At 46.8% G+C, this 20,799-nt stretch overlaps 1 protein-coding gene across 1 annotated transcript in view; it reads left to right on the forward strand.

Annotated features, from left to right (window-relative positions):
- The window catches only part of cds1 (CDP-diacylglycerol synthase (phosphatidate cytidylyltransferase) 1), a 51,893-nt gene extending 33,730 nt beyond the window's left edge, over positions 1-18,163 (forward strand). The window contains exons 8-14 of the mRNA XM_039013835.1: positions 4,280-4,362; positions 6,631-6,718; positions 9,548-9,616; positions 9,734-9,877; positions 11,499-11,618; positions 11,797-11,900; positions 17,000-18,163. Of these exons, the coding sequence (XP_038869763.1) occupies positions 4,280-4,362; positions 6,631-6,718; positions 9,548-9,616; positions 9,734-9,877; positions 11,499-11,618; positions 11,797-11,900; positions 17,000-17,126 (735 nt within the window). The 3' untranslated portion in view covers positions 17,127-18,163. The remainder of the gene's footprint in view (positions 1-4,279; positions 4,363-6,630; positions 6,719-9,547; positions 9,617-9,733; positions 9,878-11,498; positions 11,619-11,796; positions 11,901-16,999) is intronic.
- The last annotated feature ends 2,636 nt before the right edge of the window (positions 18,164-20,799 follow it).

Consider the following 20,799-nt stretch of genomic DNA (forward strand, 5'->3'; position numbering starts at 1 on the left):
ACGCTGCATACCATTCACCGTACTGCATACCATCCACCATACTGCACACTGCATACCATCCACCATACTGCACACTGCATACCATTCACCATACTGCACACTGCATACCATTCACCATACTGCTCGCTGCATACCATCCACCATACTGCACGCTGATTACCATCCACCATACTGCATACCATCCACCATACTGCATACCATTCACCATACTGCACACCATTCACCATACTGCACACTGCATACCATCCACCATACTGCATACCATCCACCATACTGCACACCATCCACCGTACTGCACACTGCATACCATTCACCGTACTGCACACTGCATACCATCCACCATACTGCATACCATCCACCGTACTGCACACTGCATACCATTCACCGTACTGCATACCATCCACCATACTGCACACTGCATACCATCCACCATACTGCACACTGCATACCATCCACCATACTGCATACCATCCACCATACTGCATACCACCCACCATACTGCATACCACCCACCATACTGCATACCATCCACCATACTGCACACTGCATACTGCATACCATCCACCATACTGCACACTGCATACCATCCACCATACTGCACACTGCATACCATACACCGTACTGCACACCATCCACCACACTGCACACCATCCACCGTACTGCACACCATCCACCACACTGCATACCATCCACCACACTGCATACCATCCACCATACTGCATACCATCCTGCACACCATCCACCGTACTGCACACTGCATACCATCCACCATACTGTACGCTGCATACCATCCACCATACTGCACACTGCATACCATCCACCATACTGCACGCTGCATACCATCCACCGTACTGCACGCTGCATACCATCCACCATACCGCACACTGCATACCATCCACCATACTGCACGCTGCATACCATCCACCATACTGCACACTGCATACCATCCACCGTACTGCATACCATCCACCATACTGCACGCTGCATACCATCCACCATACTGCACACTGCATACCATCCACCGTACTGCATACCATCCACCATACTGCACGCTGCATACCATCCACCATACTGCACACTGCATACCATCCACCGTACTGCACGCTGCATACCATCCACCGTACTGCACGCTGCATACCATCCACCGTACTGCACGCTGCATACCATCCACCGTACTGCACGCTGCATACCATCCACCGTACTGCACGCTGCATACCATCCACCGTACTGCACGCTGCATACCATCCACCGTACTGCACGCTGCATACCATTCACCGTACTGCATACCATCCACCATACTGCACACTGCATACCATCCACCATACTGCACACTGCATACCATTCACCATACTGCACACTGCATACCATTCACCATACTGCTCGCTGCATACCATCCACCATACTGCACGCTGATTACCATCCACCATACTGCATACCATCCACCATACTGCATACCATTCACCATACTGCACACCATTCACCATACTGCACACTGCATACCATCCACCATACTGCATACCATCCACCATACTGCACACCATCCACCGTACTGCACACTGCATACCATTCACCGTACTGCACACTGCATACCATCCACCATACTGCATACCATCCACCGTACTGCACACTGCATACCATTCACCGTACTGCATACCATCCACCATACTGCACACTGCATACCATCCACCATACTGCACACTGCATACCATCCACCATACTGCACACTGCATACCATCCACCATACTGCACACTGCATACCATCCACCATACTGCATACCATCCACCATACTGCATACCACCCACCATACTGCATACCACCCACCATACTGCATACCATCCACCATACTGCACACTGCATACTGCATACCATCCACCATACTGCACACTGCATACCATCCACCATACTGCACACTGCATACCATCCACCATACTGCACACTGCATACCATCCACCATACTGCACACTGCAGACCATCCACCATACTGCACACTGCAGACCATCCACCATACTGCACACCGCATACCATACTGCACACCGCATACCATACTGCACACCGCATACCATCCACCATACTGCACGCTGCATACCATCCACCATACTGCACGCTGCATACCATCCACCATACTGCACACTGCATACCATCCACCGTACTGCACGCTGCTTACCATCCACCATACTGCATACCATCCACCATACTGCACACTGCATACCATCCACCATACTGCACACTGCATACCATCCACCATACTGCACACTGCATACCATCCACCATACTGCACACTGCATACCATCCACCGTACTGCACACTGCATACATCCACCGTACTGCACGCTGCTTACCATCCACCGTACTGCACGCTGCTTACCATCCACCGTACTGCACACTGCATACCATACTGCACACCGCATACCATACTGCATACCATCCAACATACTGCATACCATCCAACATACTGCATACCATCCAACATACTGCATACCATCCAACATACTGCATACCATCCACCATACTGCATACCATCCACCATACTGCATACCATCCACCATACTGCATACCATCCACCATACTGCATACCATCCACCATACTGCATACCATCCACCATACTGCATACCATCCACCATACTGCACACTGCAGACCATCCACCATACTGCACACTGCAGACCATCCACCATACTGCACACTGCAGACCATCCACCATACTGCACACTGCATACCATCCACCATACTGCACACTGCATACCATACTGCACACCGCATACCATACTGCACACCGCATACCATCCACCATACTGCACGCTGCATACCATCCACCATGCTGCACACCATCCACCATACTGCACACTGCATACCATCCACCATACTGCACACCATCCACCGTACTGCACACTGCATACCATCCACCGTACTGCATACCATCCACCGTACTGCACACTGCATACCATCCACCGTACTGCACACTGCATACCATCCACCGTACTGCACACTGCATACCTTCCACCATACTGCACACTGCATACCATCCACCATACTGCACACTGCATACCATACTGCACACTGCAGACCATCCACCATACTGCATGCTGCATACCATCCACCATACTGCACACTGCATACCATCCACCATACTGCACACTGCATACCATACTGCACACCGCATACCATACTGCACGCTGCATACCATCCACCATACTGCACGCTGCACACCATCCACCATACTGCACACTGCATACCATCCACCATACTGCACACCATCCACCGTACTGCACACTGCATACCATCCACCGTACTGCACACTGCATACCATCCACCGTACTGCATACCATCCACCGTACTGCACACTGCATACCATCCACCGTACTGCACACTGCATACCATCCACCGTACTGCACACTGCATACCTTCCACCGTACTGCACACTGCATACCATCCACCGTACTGCACACTGCATACCATCCACCGTACTGCACACTGCATACCATCCACCGTACTGCACACTGCATACCATCCACCGTACTGCACACTGCATACCATCTACCATACTACACAATGCATACCATCCACCGTACTGCACAATGCATACCATCCACCGTACTGCACACTGCATACCATCCACCATACTGCATACCATCTACCATACTGCACACTGCATACCATCCACCATGCTGCATACCATCCACCATGCTGCATAGCCTGGGCACCAGAACTGTTTGTGCTAACATTCCACTTCCTTGTATATATGGCGTGGCATGATGGCACAAACAGAATGGTAACCAGGCTACTTAACAAATGGCACACTATTCCCAATGTAGTGCACTACGTTTTACCACTCTGTTACGGTTTATTAAAAAGTAGTTGACTACATAGGGAGTAGGATGCTGCTTGAAACATAGCCAGTAGAACCAGCTGTACTATACTAGGTCTGGCGCAAGAGAACATTCTAGATTACAGCATAGCTTGTTTTTCTCCCCTCACACACAGACCTCCACAAATATGTTGTATTTGAATGTTTCCATCCATCACCTCTGTGTCTTTTTAACGTAAAGGATCAGCTATGTGTTATATTTACAGTACGTCGAACACACACACACATTGCTAGCCTGCTTTGTAAAAGGCATCTTCATCCGCCTAGCATTGTGTCATTAATGTGGTAGATGTCAGTAGTAGTGGACTGACTATATCGAGGTACTGTAGATCTGTAGCCTGTCTGTATACTTCTCTCTGTACTCATTCCCCACCACTAACGTGTGTGTGTGTGTGTGTGTGGTTTACCCCTCCAGTTTGCGTGGACCCATGTAACCCTCCTGATCGTGGTGACACAGTCTCACTTAGTCATTCAGAACCTGTTTGAAGGAATGATCTGGTAAGAAACACACACACACACACACACACACACACACAGGGCTCTACAGTGCGACCATTTTACTCACAAAATATTTTGCTGTGCGACCTGACAATTTTTATTTAGGAGCCCCAGTGCACCAGATTGTAGCTTTATTACGCCAAATATTTGTCATTGTGCGCCTACATTTTCCAACTTAGGTCAGCGCACATGCTCCTTGTTTAAAAAAAGGTCAGCGTAGAGCCTTGACACAGCATCAGTGTTTCTGGTCACAAAGAAACATCGCGCCCAGACAGACCAGGGCCCGTATCCACAAAGAAACATCGCGCCCAGACAGACCAGGGCCCGTATCCACAAAGAAACATCGCGCCCAGACAGACCAGGGCCCGTATCCACAAAGAAACATCGCGCCCAGACAGACCAGGGCCCGTATCCACAAAGAAACATCGCGCCCAGACAGACCAGGGCCCGTATCCACAAAGAAACATCGCGCCCAGACAGACCAGGGCCCGGTTCCACAAAGAAACATCTCAGAAAAGGTCCTAAGAATCCTGCTTTAATCCTAAATAAACTCTCAGCCCCAGAGTAGGTTTTAGTGTGACGTTAAAACACTGCCCGGACAAACATTCCAGCATTGGGGAACACCCGCTCCCCCCCGCCCCCAGCTCGTGCCACTGTTCATGACACAAACTGTTCAAACCTATCTTGTTGGTGAAGAGAATGTTGCACGTTTAAAGCTTATTTCCTGCAATTCTACACATTTTGTCATGGGGTGCAAAGCAGTAGTCTACCAGGTATGTTACGGTAGGGCGGTAGCCTACCAGATATGTTACGGTAGGGCGGTAGCCTGCCAGGTATGTAGCGGTAGCCTACCAGGTATGTTACGGTAGGGCGGTAGCCTACCAGGTATGTTACGGTAGGGCGGTAGTCTACCAGGTATGTTACGGTAGGGCGGTAGCCTACCAGGTATGTTACGGTAGGGCGGTAGCCTACCAGGTATGTTACGGTAGGGCGGTAGCCTACCAGGTATGTTACGGTAGGGCGGTAGCCTACCAGGTATGTTACGGTAGGGCGGTAGCCTACCAGGTATGTTACGGTAGGGCGGTAGCCTACCAGGTATGTTACGGTAGGGCGGTAGCCTAACAGGTATGTTACGGTAGGGCGGTAGCCTACCAGGTATGTTACGGTAGGGCGGTAGCCTACCAGGTATGTTACGGTAGGGCGGTAGCCTACCAGGTATGTTACGGTAGGGCGGTAGCCTACCAGGTATGTTACGGTAGGGCGGTAGCCTACCAGGTATGTTACGGTAGGGCGGTAGCCTACCAGGTATGTTACGGTAGGGCGGTAGCCTACCAGGTATGTTACGGTAGGGCGGTAGCCTACCAGGTATGTTACGGTAGGGCGGTAGCCTACCAGGTATGTTACGGTAGGGCGGTAGCCTACCAGGTATGTTGCGGTAGGGCGGTAGCCTACCAGGTATGTTGCGGTAGGGCGGTAGCCTACCAGGTATGTTGCGGTAGGGCGGTAGCCTACCAGGTATGTTGCGGTAGGGCGGTAGCCTACCAGGTATGTTGCGGTAGGGCGGTAGCCTACCAGGTATGTTGCGGTAGGGCGGTAGCCTACCAGGTATGTTGCGGTAGGGCGGTAGCCTACCAGGTATGTTGCGGTAGGGCGGTAGCCTACCAGGTATGTTGCGGTAGGGCGGTAGCCTACCAGGTATGTTGCGGTAGGGCGGTAGCCTACCAGGTATGTTGCGGTAGGGCGGTAGCCTACCAGGTATGTTGCGGTAGGGCGGTAGCCTACCAGGTATGTTGCGGTAGGGCGGTAGCCTACCAGGTATGTTGCGGTAGGGCGGTAGCCTACCAGGTATGTAGCGGTAGGGCGGTAGCCTACCAGGTATGTAGCGGTAGGGCGGTAGCCTACCAGGTATGTAGCGGTAGGGCGGTAGCCTACCAGGTATGTAGCGGTAGGGCGGTAGCCTACCAGGTATGTAGCGGTAGGGCGGTAGCCTACCAGGTATGTTGCGGTAGGGCGGTAGCCTACCAGGTATGTTGCGGTAGGGCGGTAGCCTGCCAGGTATGTTGCGGTAGGGCGGTAGCCTGCCTGGTATGTTGCGGTAGGGCGGTAGCCTGCCTGGTATGTTGCGGTAGGGCGGTAGCCTGCCTGGTATGGTGCGGTAGTTACGATAGTGGCTCTGTATATTCAATCTGTATATAAGCGGTGTCTATAACCGCTAAACAGTTTTTCCAAATCTTTGACAATGTTTACATCTTGAATGTTGTTTTCCAGGTTCATCGTCCCCATCTCCATAGTGATATGCAATGACATAATGGCCTACCTGTTTGGTTTCTTCTTTGGCAGAACGCCACTCATTAAGGTACACTTATATTATGATATATTATCATATATTATAAGCTGGGTGGTTTGAGCCCTGAATGCTGATTGGCTGACACCCGTTGCTATTTCAGACCGTATACCACGGGTGTGACAGAGCATTTCCTTGTACTGCTGTAATTAGGTTGGTAGCCAGTTATAATAGCAATAAGGCATCTGGGGACTTTGTGGTATATGGCCAAATATACCACGGCTAATGACTGTATCCAGGGACTCCGTGTTGCGTTGTGCCAAGAACAGCCCTTAGCCGTGGTATATTGGCCATATAATACCACAAAGCCCCGAGATTCCCTATTGCTTAAATATATTACATGTTTGTACCAGGGTTACTTTGGGCCCAATTCCACCCGAATCCCAGTCAATACATGAAGAGGAGCTCCTAAAACCAAGAAGAAGAAGACTTTATTGGACATTCTTGCAATGAGTCTTTTTCTGCTTAATACAACCCAACCCCTCCACCCACACGCACACAGTGAGAAACAGAGATTCTCAGTATGGCTGCAGGACAGATGCATGACCTTCTTCTTTCCCAGTGAAGATGAGTCACATGTGGCTTGGGGTTAGGGTTGGCACACTGAGGCAAGGCCAGGACAGGCTGGGTACTGTCGTTCCCTGTGTGAAACGCTATGTCATCCCCTGTGTGAAACGCTATGTCATCCCCTGTGTGAAACGCTATGTCGTTCCCCGTGTGAAACGCTATGTCGTTCCCCGTGTGAAACGCTATGTCGTTCCCCGTGTGAAACGCTATGTCGTTCCCCTGTGTGAAACGCTATGTCGTTCCCCTGTGTGAAACGCTATGTCGTTCCCCTGTGTGAAACGCTATGTCGTTCCCCTGTGTGAAACGCTATGTCGTTCCCCTGTGTGAAACGCTATGTCGTTCCCCTGTGTGAAACGCTATGTCGTTCCCCTGTGTGAAACGCTATGTCGTTCCCCGTGTGAAACGCTATGTCGTTCCCCGTGTGAAACGCTATGTCGTTCCCCGTGTGAAACGCTATGTCGTTCCCCTGTGTGAAACGCTATGTCGTTCCCCTGTGTGAAACGCTATGTCGTTCCCCCGTGTGAAACGCTATGTCGTTCCCCCGTGTGAAACGCTATGTCGTTCCCCCGTGTGAAACGCTATGTCGTTCCCCCGTGTGAAACGCTATGTCGTTCCCCCGTGTGAAACGCTATGTCGTTCCCCCGTGTGAAACGCTATGTCGTTCCCCGTGTGAAACGCTATGTCGTTCCCCGTGTGAAACGCTATGTCGTTCCCCGTGTGAAACGCTATGTCGTTCCCCGTGTGAAACGCTATGTCGTTCCCCGTGTGAAACGCTATGTCGTTCCCCGTGTGAAACGCTATGTCGTTCCCCGTGTGAAACGCTATGTCGTTCCCCGTGTGAAACGCTATGTCGTTCCCCGTGTGAAACGCTATGTCGTTCCCCGTGTGAAACGCTATGTCGTTCCCCGTGTGAAACGCTATGTCGTTCCCCGTGTGAAACGCTATGTCGTTCCCCGTGTGAAACGCTATGTCGTTCCCCGTGTGAAACGCTATGTCGTTCCCCGTGTGAAACGCTATGTCGTTCCCCGTGTGAAACGCTATGTCGTTCCCCGTGTGAAACGCTATGTCGTTCCCCTGTGTGAAACGCTATGTCGTTCCCCGTGTGAAACGCTATGTCGTTCCCCTGTGTGAAACGCTATGTCGTTCCCCGTGTGAAACGCTATGTCGTTCCCCTGTGTGAAACGCTATGTCGTTCCCCTGTGTGAAACGCTATGTCGTTCCCCTGTGTGAAACGCTATGTCGTTCCCCTGTGTGAAACGCTATGTCGTTCCCCTGTGTGAAACGCTATGTCGTTCCCCTGTGTGAAACGCTATGTCGTTCCCCTGTGTGAAACGCTATGTCGTTCCCCTGTGTGAAACGCTATGTCGTTCCCCTGTGTGAAACGCTATGTCGTTCCCCTGTGTGAAACGCTATGTCGTTCCCCTGTGTGAAACGCTATGTCGTTCCCCTGTGTGAAACGCTATGTCGTTCCCCTGTGTGAAACGCTATGTCGTTCCCCTGTGTGAAACGCTATGTCGTTCCCCTGTGTGAAACGCTATGTCGTTCCCCTGTGTGAAACGCTATGTCGTTCCCCGTGTGAAACGCTATGTCGTTCCCCGTGTGAAACGCTATGTCGTTCCCCTGTGTGAAACGCTATGTCGTTCCCCTGTGTGAAACGCTATGTCGTTCCCCTGTGTGAAACGCTATGTCGTTCCCCGTGTGAAACGCTATGTCGTTCCCCGTGTGAAACGCTATGTCGTTCCCCGTGTGAAACGCTATGTCGTTCCCCTGTGTGAAACGCTATGTCGTTCCCCTGTGTGAAACGCTATGTCGTTCCCCTGTGTGAAACGCTATGTCGTTCCCCTGTGTGAAACGCTATGTCGTTCCCCTGTGTGAAACGCTATGTCATCCCCTGTGTGAAACGCTATGTCGTTCCCCTGTGTGAAACGCTATGTCGTTCCCCGTGTGAAACGCTATGTCGTTCCCCTGTGTGAAACGCTATGTCGTTCCCCTGTGTGAAACGCTATGTCGTTCCCCTGTGTGAAACGCTATGTCGTTCCCCTGTGTGAAACGCTATGTCGTTCCCCGTGTGAAACGCTATGTCGTTCCCCGTGTGAAACACGGTTACTGTCTCCACTCAACTCTCAATTCAGTTTCTATACTCCCAGTTCAGGAAGTGGAATTGCAATAAAAATATATATATTTCATGAATTTAAAAAGACATAGAAAGAGAGAGAATAATTGGGCCCTAACACGTTCCAAATTCAATGTATATATTTTTTTATTTTCTTACAGCTGTCTCCTAAGAAGACGTGGGAGGGGTTTATAGGAGGCTTCTTTGGGACCCTGGTCTGTGGCTTCATCGTGAGTACTACAGCGCTGTAAAGTTACAACGATAGTGGTGGCAGTACCTTTTTACATTTAGAGCACGGAAATAAAGTGACATCCTCATTGATGCTCCCTCTGCTGTGTTTCTCCTAGCTGGCCTACCTGCTAGCTCAGTTCCAGTACTTTGTATGTCCTGTGGAGTACAACGACCGTTTCACCGCGGACTGTGAACCCTCGGACATCTTTGTGATGCAACAGTACACATTTCCCTTCGTTGTCCAGAACATCCTCAAATGGGTAAGGAAATTCCTGAAACGTTCCCAGAAATCCCCAGTTTGAAGAATTCAAAATATGGCTTTCATGTGCTCCTAGATGGCTTAGACATTAACAGGCAGACTGGTCTGTTACTGGTCTGGTGAGGATGAGAGAGAGAGTCTGTTACTGGTCTGGTGAGGATGGGAGACAGAGAGAGAGAGTCTGTTACTGGTCTGGTGAGGATGAGAGACCGAGAGAGAGAGTCTGTTACTGGTCTGGTGAGGATGAGAGACCGAGAGAGAGAGTCTGTTACTGGTCTGGTGAGGATGAGAGACAGAGAGAGAGTCTGTTACTGGTCTGGTGAGGATGAGAGACAGAGAGAGAGAGTCTGTTACTGGTCTGGTGAGGATGAGAGACAGAGTCTGTTACTGGTCTGGTGAGGATGAGAGACCGAGAGAGAGAGAGTCTGTTACTGGTCTGGTGAGGATGAGAGACCGAGAGAGAGTCTGTTACTGGTCTGGTGAGGATGAGAGACAGAGAGAGAGTCTGGTGAGGATGGGAGACCGAGAGAGTCTGTTACTGGTCTGGTGAGGATGAGAGAGAGTCTGTTACTGGTCTGGTGAGGATGAGAGACCGAGAGAGAGAGTCTGTTACTGGTCTGGTGAGGATGAGAGACAGAGAGTCTGTTACTGGTCTGGTGAGGATGAGAGACACAGAGAGAGAGAGTCTGTTACTGGTCTGGTGAGGATGAGAGACACCGAGAGAGAGAGTCTGTTACTGGTCTGGTGAGGATGAGAGACCGAGAGAGAGTCTGTTACTGGTCTGGTGAGGATGAGAGACAGAGAGAGAGTCTGGTGAGGATGGGAGACCGAGAGAGAGAGTCTGTTACTGGTCTGGTGAGGATGAGAGACAGAGAGAGTCTGTTACTGGTCTGGTGAGGATGAGAGACAGAGAGAGAGAGTCTGTTACTGGTCTGGTGAGGATGAGAGACAGAGAGTCTGTTACTGGTCTGGTGAGGATGAGAGACAGAGAGTCTGTTACTGGTCTGGTGAGGATGAGAGACAGAGAGTCTGTTATTGGTCTGGTGAGGATGAGAGACAGAGAGTCTGTTACTGGTCTGGTGAGGATGAGAGACAGAGAGAGAGAGTCTGTTACTGGTCTGGTGAGGATGAGAGACCGAGAGAGAGAGAGAGAGTCTGTTACTGGTCTGGTGAGGATGAGAGACAGAGAGAGAGAGAGAGAGAGTCTGTTACTGGTCTGGTGAGGATGAGAGACAGAGAGAGAGAGTCTGTTACTGGTCTGGTGAGGATGAGAGACAGAGAGTCTGTTACTGGTCTGGTGAGGATGAGAGACAGAGAGTCTGTTACTGGTCTGGTGAGGATGAGAGAGAGAGAGAGAGTCTGTTACTGGTCTGGTGAGGATCAGAGACCGAGAGAGAGAGAGAGTCTGTTACTGGTCTGGTGAGGATGAGAGACAGAGAGTCTGTTACTGGTCTGGATCAGAGAGAGAGAGTCTGTTGTCGTGTGTTCCAGACAGGGTCAATACTGAGGTGTATTTACTATGTTGTTCAGACCATTTACTAATTAGCTGATGCCCAATACATAGTGGTACTTGTTTTAGTGAGTCCAATCGAAAACCCTAAACAACGTGTACGTCTCTACAGAAAACGGTGAACCTGTACCCGTATCAGATCCACAGTGTGGTGCTCTCCACCTTCGCCTCTCTGATTGGTCCCTTTGGAGGATTCTTCGCCAGCGGCTTCAAACGAGCGTTCCAGATCAAAGTGAGAACACACAGGCCGGCCACGCTTCACTGTTTGTTTATTTAGATCAATATTTGCGTAGGGTGATTCCCATGGATACCTTAAAAGACACAATCTGTGATTTCTCTGTAATAACTTATCTCGCTCTCTCGCTCGCTCTCAGGACCATCTCTGTAATAACTTCTCTCTCTCCTGCCAGGACTTTGCAGACACCATCCCTGGTCACGGGGGCATCATGGATCGCTTCGACTGTCAGTATCTGATGGCTACCTTCACTCACGTTTACATAGCCAGCTTTATCAGGTAAGGGTCGTCACTTTAACCTAGCCAGCTTCATCAGGTAAGGGTCGTCACTTTAACCTAGCCAGCTTCATCAGGTAAGGGTCGTCACTTTAACCTAGCCAGCTTCATCAGGTAAGGGTCGTCACTAACTTAGCCAGCTTCATCAGGTAAGGGTCGTCACTTTAACCTAGCCAGCTTCATCGGGTAAGGGTCGTCACTTTAACCTAGCCAGCTTCATCGGGTAAGGGTCGTCACTTTAACCTAGCCAGCTTCATCAGGTAAGGGTCGTCACTTTAACATAGCCAGCTTCATCAGGTAAGGGTCGTCACTTTAACCTAGCCAGCTTCATCAGGTAAGGGTCGCCACTTTACCTAGCCAGCTTCATCAGGTAAGGGTCGTCACTTTAACTTAGCCAGCTTCATCAGGTAAGGGTCGTCACATTCACCTAGCCAGCTTCATCAGGTAAGGGTCGTCACTTTAACCTAGCCAGCTTCATCAGGTAAGGGTCGTCACTTTAACTTAGCCAGCTTCATCAGGTAAGGGTCGTCACATTCACCTAGCCAGCTTCATCAGGTAAGGGTCGTCACATTCACCTAGCCAGCTTCATCAGGTAAGGGTCGTCACTTTCACCTAGCCAGCTTCATCAGGTATGGGTCGTCACATTCACCTAGCCAGCTTCATCAGGTAAGGGTCGTCACATTCACCTAGCCAGCTTCATCAGGTAAGGGTCGTCACTTTAACATAGCCAGCTTCATCAGGTATGGGTCGTCACATTCACCTAGCCAGCTTCATCAGGTAAGGGTCGTCACATTCACCTAGCCAGCTTCATCAGGTAAGGGTCGTCACTTTAACATAGCCAGCTTCATCAGGTATGGGTCGTCACATTCACCTAGCCAGCTTCATCAGGTATGGGTCGTCACATTCACCTAGCCAGGAGGATTCCCTCGCAGCTTATAATGCAAGTCGTGGTGATATAGGCTCTGCTCCTTCAGGGTAGATCACTGCTGAAGCAAGGCATCAATATAAAATAGCCTACAGACAGTGAGCCATACCAATCCCCCAAAACAGCAGAACCTTATGCCAGAGCACTGTTTACATACAGGTGAAGTCAGAAGTTTACATACACTTTAGCCAAATACATTTAAACTCAGTTTTTCACAATTCCTGACATTTAATCCTAGTACAAATTCCATGTCTTCTTGTCAGTTAGGATCACCACTTTATTTTAAGAATGTGAAATGTCAGAATAATAGTAGTGATTTATTTCAACTTTTATTTCTTTCATCACATTCCCAGTAGGTCAGAAGTTTACATACACTCAATTACTATTTAGTAGCATTGCCTTTAAATTGTTTAACTTGTGTCAAACGTTTCGGGTAGCCTTCCACAAGCTTCCTACAATAAGTTGGGTGAATTTTGGCCCATTCCTCCTGACAGAGCTGGTGTAGCTGAGTCAGGTTTGTAGGCCTCCTCGCTCGCACACGCTTTTTCAGTGATGCGCACACATTTTCTATAGGATTGAGGTCAGGGCTTTGTGATGGCCAGTCCAATACCTTGACTTTGTTGTCCTTAAGACATTTTGCCACAACTTTTGAAGTATACTTGGAGTCATTGTCCATTTGGAAGACCCATTTGCGACCAAGCTTTAACTTCCTGACTGATGTCTTGAGATGTTCCTTCAATATATCCACATAATTTTCCTCCCTCATGATGCCATCTATTTTGTGAAGTGCACCAGTCCCTCCTGCAGCAAAGCACCCCCACAACATGATGCTGCCACCCCCGTGCTTCACGGTTGGGATGGTGTTCTTCAGCTTGCAAGCCTCCCCCTTTTTCCTCCAAACATAACAATGGTCATTATGGCCAAACAGTTCTGTTTTTGTTTCATCAGACCAGTGGACAGTTCTCCAAAAAGTACGATCTTTGTCTCCCATGTGCAGTTGCAAACCCTAGTCTGGCTTTTTTATGGAGGTTTTGGAGCAGTGGCTTCTTCCTTGCTGAGCGGCCTTTCAGGTTATGTCGATATAGGACTCGTTTTACTGTGGATATAGATACTTTTGTACCTGTTTCCTCCAGCATCTACACAAGGTCCTTTGCTGTTGTTCAGGGATTTATTTGCACTTTTCTCACCAAAGTACGTTCATCTCTAGGAGACAGAACGCGTCTCCTTCCTGAGCGGTATGATGGCTGCGTGGTCCCAAGATGTTTATACTTGCATACTATTGTTTGTACAGATGAATGTGGTACCTTCAGGCATTTGGAAATTGCTCCCAAGGATGAACCAGACTTGTGGAGGTCTACAATTTTTTTTCTGGGGTCTTGGCTGATTTCTTTAGATTTTCCCATGATGTCAAGCAAAGAGGTACTGAGTTTGAAGGTAGGCCTGGAAATACATCCAGAGGTACACCTCCAATTGACTCAAATGATGTCAATTAGCCTATCAGAAGCTTCTAAAACCATGACATAATTTTCTGGAATTTTCCAAGCTGTTTAAAGGCACAGTCAACTTAGTGTATGTAAACTTCTGACCCACTGGAATTGTGATACAGTGAATTATAAGTGAAATAATCTGTCTGTAAACAATTGTTGGAAAAAATGACTTGTTATGCACAAAGTAGATGTCCTAACTGACTTGCCAAAACTATAGTTTGTAACAATACATTTGTGGAGTGGTTGAAAAACGAGTTTTAATGACTCCAACCTAAGTGTATGTAAACTTCCGACTTCAACTGTAGTTACACAGCAGCATAGAGAGAAACATCTAGTTACACAGCAGCATAGAGAGAAACATCTAGTTACACAGCAGCATAGAGAGAAACATCTAGTAACACAGCAGCATAGAGAGAAACATCTAGTAACACAGCAGCATAGAAACATCTAGTTACACAGCAGCATAGAGAGAAACATCTAGTTACACAGCAGCATAGAGAGAAACATCTAGTTACACAGCAGCATAGAAACTGCTGAACAAGAAGCCAGTTCATAGTAGCATCAATGCAGAACAAGATGCCAGTTCATAGTAGCATCAATGCAGAACAAGATGCCAGTTCATAGTAGCATCAATGCAGAACAAGATGCCAGTTCATAGTAGCATCAATGCAGAACAAGATGCCAGTTCATAGTAGCATCAATGCAGAACAAGATGCCAGTTCATAGTAGCATCAATGCAGAACAAGATGCCAGTTCATAGTAGCATCAATGCAGAACAAGATGCCAGTTCATAGTAGCATCAATGCAGAACAAGATGCCAGTTCATAGTAGCATCAATGCAGAACAAGATGCCAGTTCATAGTAGCATCAATGCAGAACAAGATGCCAGTTCATAGTAGCATCAATGCAGAACAAGATGCCAGTTCATAGTAGCATCAATGCAGAACAAGAAGCCAGTTCATAGTAGCATCAATGCTGAACAAGAAGCCAGTTCATAGTAGCATCAATGCTGAACAAGAAGCCAGTTCATAGTAGCATCAATGCTGAACAAGAAGCCAGTTCATAGTAGCATCAATGCAGAACAAGAAGCCAGTTCATAGTAGCATCAATGCAGAACAAGATGCCAGTTCATAGTAGCATCAATGCAGAACAAGATGCCAGTTCATAGTAGCATCAATGCAGAACAAGAAGCCAGTTCATAGTAGCATCAATGCTGAACAAGAAGCCAGTTCATAGTAGCATCAATGCTGAACAAGAAGCCAGTTCACAGTAGCATCAATGCAGAACAAGATGCCAGTTCACAGTAGCATCAATGCAGAACAAGATGCCAGTTCACAGTAGCATCAATGCAGAACAAGATGCCAGTTCACAGTAGCATCAATGCAGAACAAGATGCCAGTTCACAGTAGCATCAATGCAGAACAAGATGCCAGTTCACAGTAGCATCAAGCGGCAGCAGGATGAGTGATCAGACCCGGTCAGCTGAAATAGACCAGCAGTAAGGTCGGTGTGATTGATACTAACCTCTAGTTGATGCCGCCTCAGCCTGCGGCGGGGCCCTCTGGTTTCCCTTCTTAACTGGCTGCAATTCATTTAGTTATTATGGCTGACCCTGTCCTGTGGTTTGATAAGAGGTTATTGGTAGTTAGTTATTATGGCTGACCCTGTCCTGTGGTTTGATAAGAGGTTATTGGTAGTTATTATGGCTGACCCTGTCCTGTGGTTTGATAAGAGGTTATAACCTCTTATCAAACCACAGGACAGGGTCAGCCATAATAACTAACCTCTTATCAAACCACAGGACAGGGTCAGCCATAATAACTAACTACCAATAACCTCTTATCAAACCACAGGACAGGGTCAGCCATAATAACTACCAATAATGGTAGTTATTATGGCTGACCCTGTCTTGTGGTTTGATAAGAGGTTATTGGTAGTTAGTTATTATGGCTGACCCTGTTATGTTATTAAGTACTGCTAAGCGACAGTGTCTCTGTTATTTTTCGTTTTTTAAACAACTAATTTATCGACATTTGTTCAATTATTTGAATTCCATTTGTCTGGGTTTTTTCTGTGAGCTCAATGCGCACATTGCGCTGCATTTATTTTCTAGAGGTCATGCCCTGTAGTAGGGAGTTGTAGTTTCCAACAGGCCAAAGTTCTACATAGTTTAACCACGTTTTCTGTACTATTAACTACAATGACCATAATCCTTTGCACGCCTGCTATATAAGGAACAGAAGAATGCACAATCAAGAGGGGATACATAGAGAGCAATTGCTTTGAGGTATCTCTACCTGAAAATACATGACCTAAGGGATTTGATAGTTGGTATTCAGCAGTCATAATGCCTTATTTACTTTGAAGAACTACTAAAATAGTTGTTTTTGTCAGACAGCGTAGACAGCAGCTCTATAGAGATGAGATGATGACTTGGAATCAAATAAAACTAATATAATCAACACAACTGAAATATTTTAGTAAAGTAAAGTCATGTGAATACATTATGGTTACTAAGTGATAAGCAGTAATGGGTCAGTCACTATACCATGATGGGACTTTTATTTTATTCTGTGTTACAGCATTCAATGTTTGCCAAAAAATTATTTAAATAGAAATTGTGATTATTTCTCTTTATGAATCAAACTGACTTCAAAAAGTATTAATGACATGTGATGTCTGTGTTCCAGAGGTCCCAACCCCAGCAAGGTGTTACAGCAGCTGTTGGTCCTGCAGCCAGAGCAGCAGCTCAGTATCTTTAACACCATGAGAGACCGTCTGAGTGACAGGGGAATACTGCCCCCTGCTGCCATGTAGTACACACACACACACACACACACAGAGAGAGCGTGTGTCCGAGAGAAAATGTCTTTGGCTGCTGGCGTGTTACTAGATTTACACATCTATTTTTTCTGGATCTATGTCAAGTAATGCGAGGGGGGAAATGGCACAGCAGCCATTTTGGGAGGGGGTGTGGATGACCACACACCATAGCAATCGTCTTTTTTGGGTGATTTCTACCTTCTTCCAGAAACTCTTCTGCTCAGCGACTTTTTTTGTTTTTCTTGTTCTTTTAACCAGTCCTCATTGTGAGCAACAAGGAGTTACCTTTTACAAATAACAACAATACTTTCGGGACTTCACATGTACCACTGGGACCTGCACGAGCACCTACACCAAAAAACTACAGTAAGCCAATGTAACGCTACCATGCTAACTAGCATTAGCAACATTTTAAAGACTTAAGGCTACGTTGCTCTGAAGAAACAAAGTTGTTCCTAGTTAAGAACGCATATGGTTTGTTTCATAACGTACTGTAGGGGACAGTGACTGGCGGTCTCCCTGTGGATGGATGGAGATTATTACAGTGATTTTAGCCGAACTGCAGGGGCACATCTTACAGAACCAGGATACCAGCTTGTCCTGGGTTGGTGTTGGCTTGGAGCAACAGCAGGGTCTTATTCACTAGACACCAAACCGAAGAAAACGGACCGAAACAGGGAGGGTACTGACCTGAATTTGTCCAATAAGAAACGTCTGTTTTTCCGTTGCATAACGTTTTTCTACAGTGTGCAGTAATGAACGTTTTTAGACGCTGCCCCAACATGTTGAAGATACTAAACACACTTGACTTGGGCACGGTGTTTATTTAATAATAGTATGTATCTGTCTATATCAGAGATGGTCTTCACAACATATACGATCTAAAACATTTAAGCATGTTCCTAAGTCCTGTCGTTCATTACAGCTGAAATAAGCTGTTTTTCTTCTGAACTAGTTTTAGTTTGAAGTTTTACCTACTGTTAGGTATTGTAACTTGACCTCACGCTATAGATACAGTACCAGTCAAAAGTTTAGACACACCTACTCATTCAAGGGTTTTTCTTTATTTTTACTATGTTCTTTCTACATTGTAGAATAATAATGAAGACATCAACACTATGAAATAACACATATGGAATCATGTAGTAATCAAATCTAAATATAATTTATATTTGAGATTCTTCAAAGTAGCCACCCTTTGCACACTATTGGCATTCTCTCAACCAGCTTCATGAGGTAGTCATCTGGAATGCATTTCAATTAACAGGTTTGCCTTGTTAAAAGTTAACTTGTGGAATTTCTTTCCTTAATGCATTTGAGCCAATCAGTTGTGTTGTGACATGGTAGAGTGGTATACAGAAGATCGCCCTATTTGGTAAAAGACCAAGTCCATATTATAGAAAGAACAGCTCAAATAAGCAAAGAGAAACAACAGTCCATCATTACTTTAAGACATGAAGGTCAGTCAATCCGGAACATTTCGAGAACTTTGAATGTTTCTACAAGTGCAGTCAACTGTTCAGAGGAGACTGCATGAATCAGGCCTTCATGGTTGATTTGCTGCAACAACAAAAAAACACACCAATAAGAAGAAGAGACTTGCTTGGGCCAAGAAACAAGAGCAATGGACATTAGACCGGTGGAAATCTGTCCTTTTGGTCTGATGAGTCCAAATTTGAGATTTTTGGGTCCAACCGCCGTGTCTTTGAAGAGCTGAACGGATGATCTCCGCATGTGTGGTTCCCACATGAAGCAGGGAGGAGGAGGTGTGGTGCTTTGCTGGTGACACTGATTTATTTAGAATTCAAGGCACACTTAACCAGCATGGCTGCCACAGGATTCTGCAGTGATACGCCATCCAATCTGGTTTGCGCTTAGTGGGACTATAATTTATTTTTCAACAGGACAATGACCCAACACACCTCAAGGCTATGTAAGGGCTATTTGACCAAGAAGGAGAGTGATGGAGTGCTGCATCAGATGACCTGGCCTCCACAACCCCCCGACCTCAACCCAGTTGAGATGGTTTGGGATGAGTCGGACCGCAGAGTGAAGGAAAAGCAGCCGCCAACAAGTGCTCAGCATATGTGGGAACTCCAAGACTGTTTGAAAAGCATTCCAGGTGAATCTGGTTGAGAGAATACCAAGAGTGTGCAAAGCTGTCATCAAAGCAAAGGGTGGCTACTTTGAAGAATCTAAAATAAAATATATTTTGGTTACTACATGATTCCATATTTGTTATTTCATAGTTTTGATGTCTTCACTGTTATTTTACAATGTAGAAAATAGTAAAAATAAAGAAAAAAACTTAAATGAGTAGGTGTGTCCAAACCTTTGACTGGTACTGTATTTCTGTAGCTATTGACACTTGACCTCAGTATGGATCACTGTAAACAAACGCAGAAAAATGTGTAATTTGCTAAATTTCCCAAAATCCTAGTTGTAATACTCCCCAAAAATCAGGAGGGAATAAGCAAGAAATCCGATTATTGTCCAACCGGGATTTCTGGGAAAGTTACCAGAATTTGGCAACTATAGCAACCAGCATACACTGTGTACATATCTCCAATGTATTACTGTACATAATATCATATTTATCTGAACAAAGACCTAATATCAAATCTGGTAGTCTTTAAACTATATGCAAAACAATACAATGGGATGTTATTATTTATCTGTAGCCATAGCATTAATAAACTGTGGTTGAATAGGTAGCTAGGTGGGGGGGTATAAACTTTTGGGGGGGGACATATATTGACATATAAGGTGAACTGGTGGCTGCTGATGTGAGAATGTGTGGGGTGAAAGAAATCATTTTTTGCTACCTTTTATGTCTAGCCTGTTAAACAATTATTATAGTTGATTGCCCATCTCTCTTCAGCTGAGCTGAACCATTCAACAGTTCCAATATTCCTATTAATTTTCTTACCAGACTCGATCTTTTGTCAAATTTGTAAAAATAACAATATTTTAGAAATCTACTTATTTGTTGTGTTGCTCTTAAAGGGTTAGTATTGACAGAATTCAAGATATTTTGGTAACATTTCATGTTATGATTGCAGTGTGAGGCGAATTACAGTGTGTGTGTACACACACTGTGGCCAGTTTATTAGGTACACCACCTCGTTCACATAAATGCTTTGCTCCTACAGACGGTGAGTCATGTGGCTGTGGTTTGCTATATAAAAAAGGCATCGAGACATTCAGTTACTGTTCCATTGAACGTTAGAATGGTGACCTAAGTGACTGATCGTCGGTTCCAGTATCTCAGAAACGGCCTCCTGGGCTTTTCACTCACGACAGTCAGCGGCAGTCCTGTGGGCGAAAATAGCTTGTTGAAGAGCGGTCGAAGGAGAATGGCAAGAATCGTGCGAGCTAACAGGCGGGCAACAAACAACGGCGCAGTATAACAGTGGTGTGCAGAACGGCATCTTGGAACGCACAACTCGTCGGACCGGGTTCCACTCCTATCAGTTAAAAACAAGAAGAAGCTGCTCCAGTGGACATGCCATCACCAACACTGAACAATTGAAGAGTGGAAAAACATCGCCTGGTCTGACAAACCCCAGTTGCTGATGGCAAAGTCAGGATTTAGCATAAGCAGCATAGCCCCATCCTGCCTGGTGTCAATGGAACAGGCTGGTGGTGATGTAGGGAATGTTTTCCT

This window comes from Salvelinus namaycush, chromosome 18 (assembly GCF_016432855.1).
Source record: "Salvelinus namaycush isolate Seneca chromosome 18, SaNama_1.0, whole genome shotgun sequence".
Classification (NCBI taxonomy): domain Eukaryota; kingdom Metazoa; phylum Chordata; class Actinopteri; order Salmoniformes; family Salmonidae; genus Salvelinus; species Salvelinus namaycush.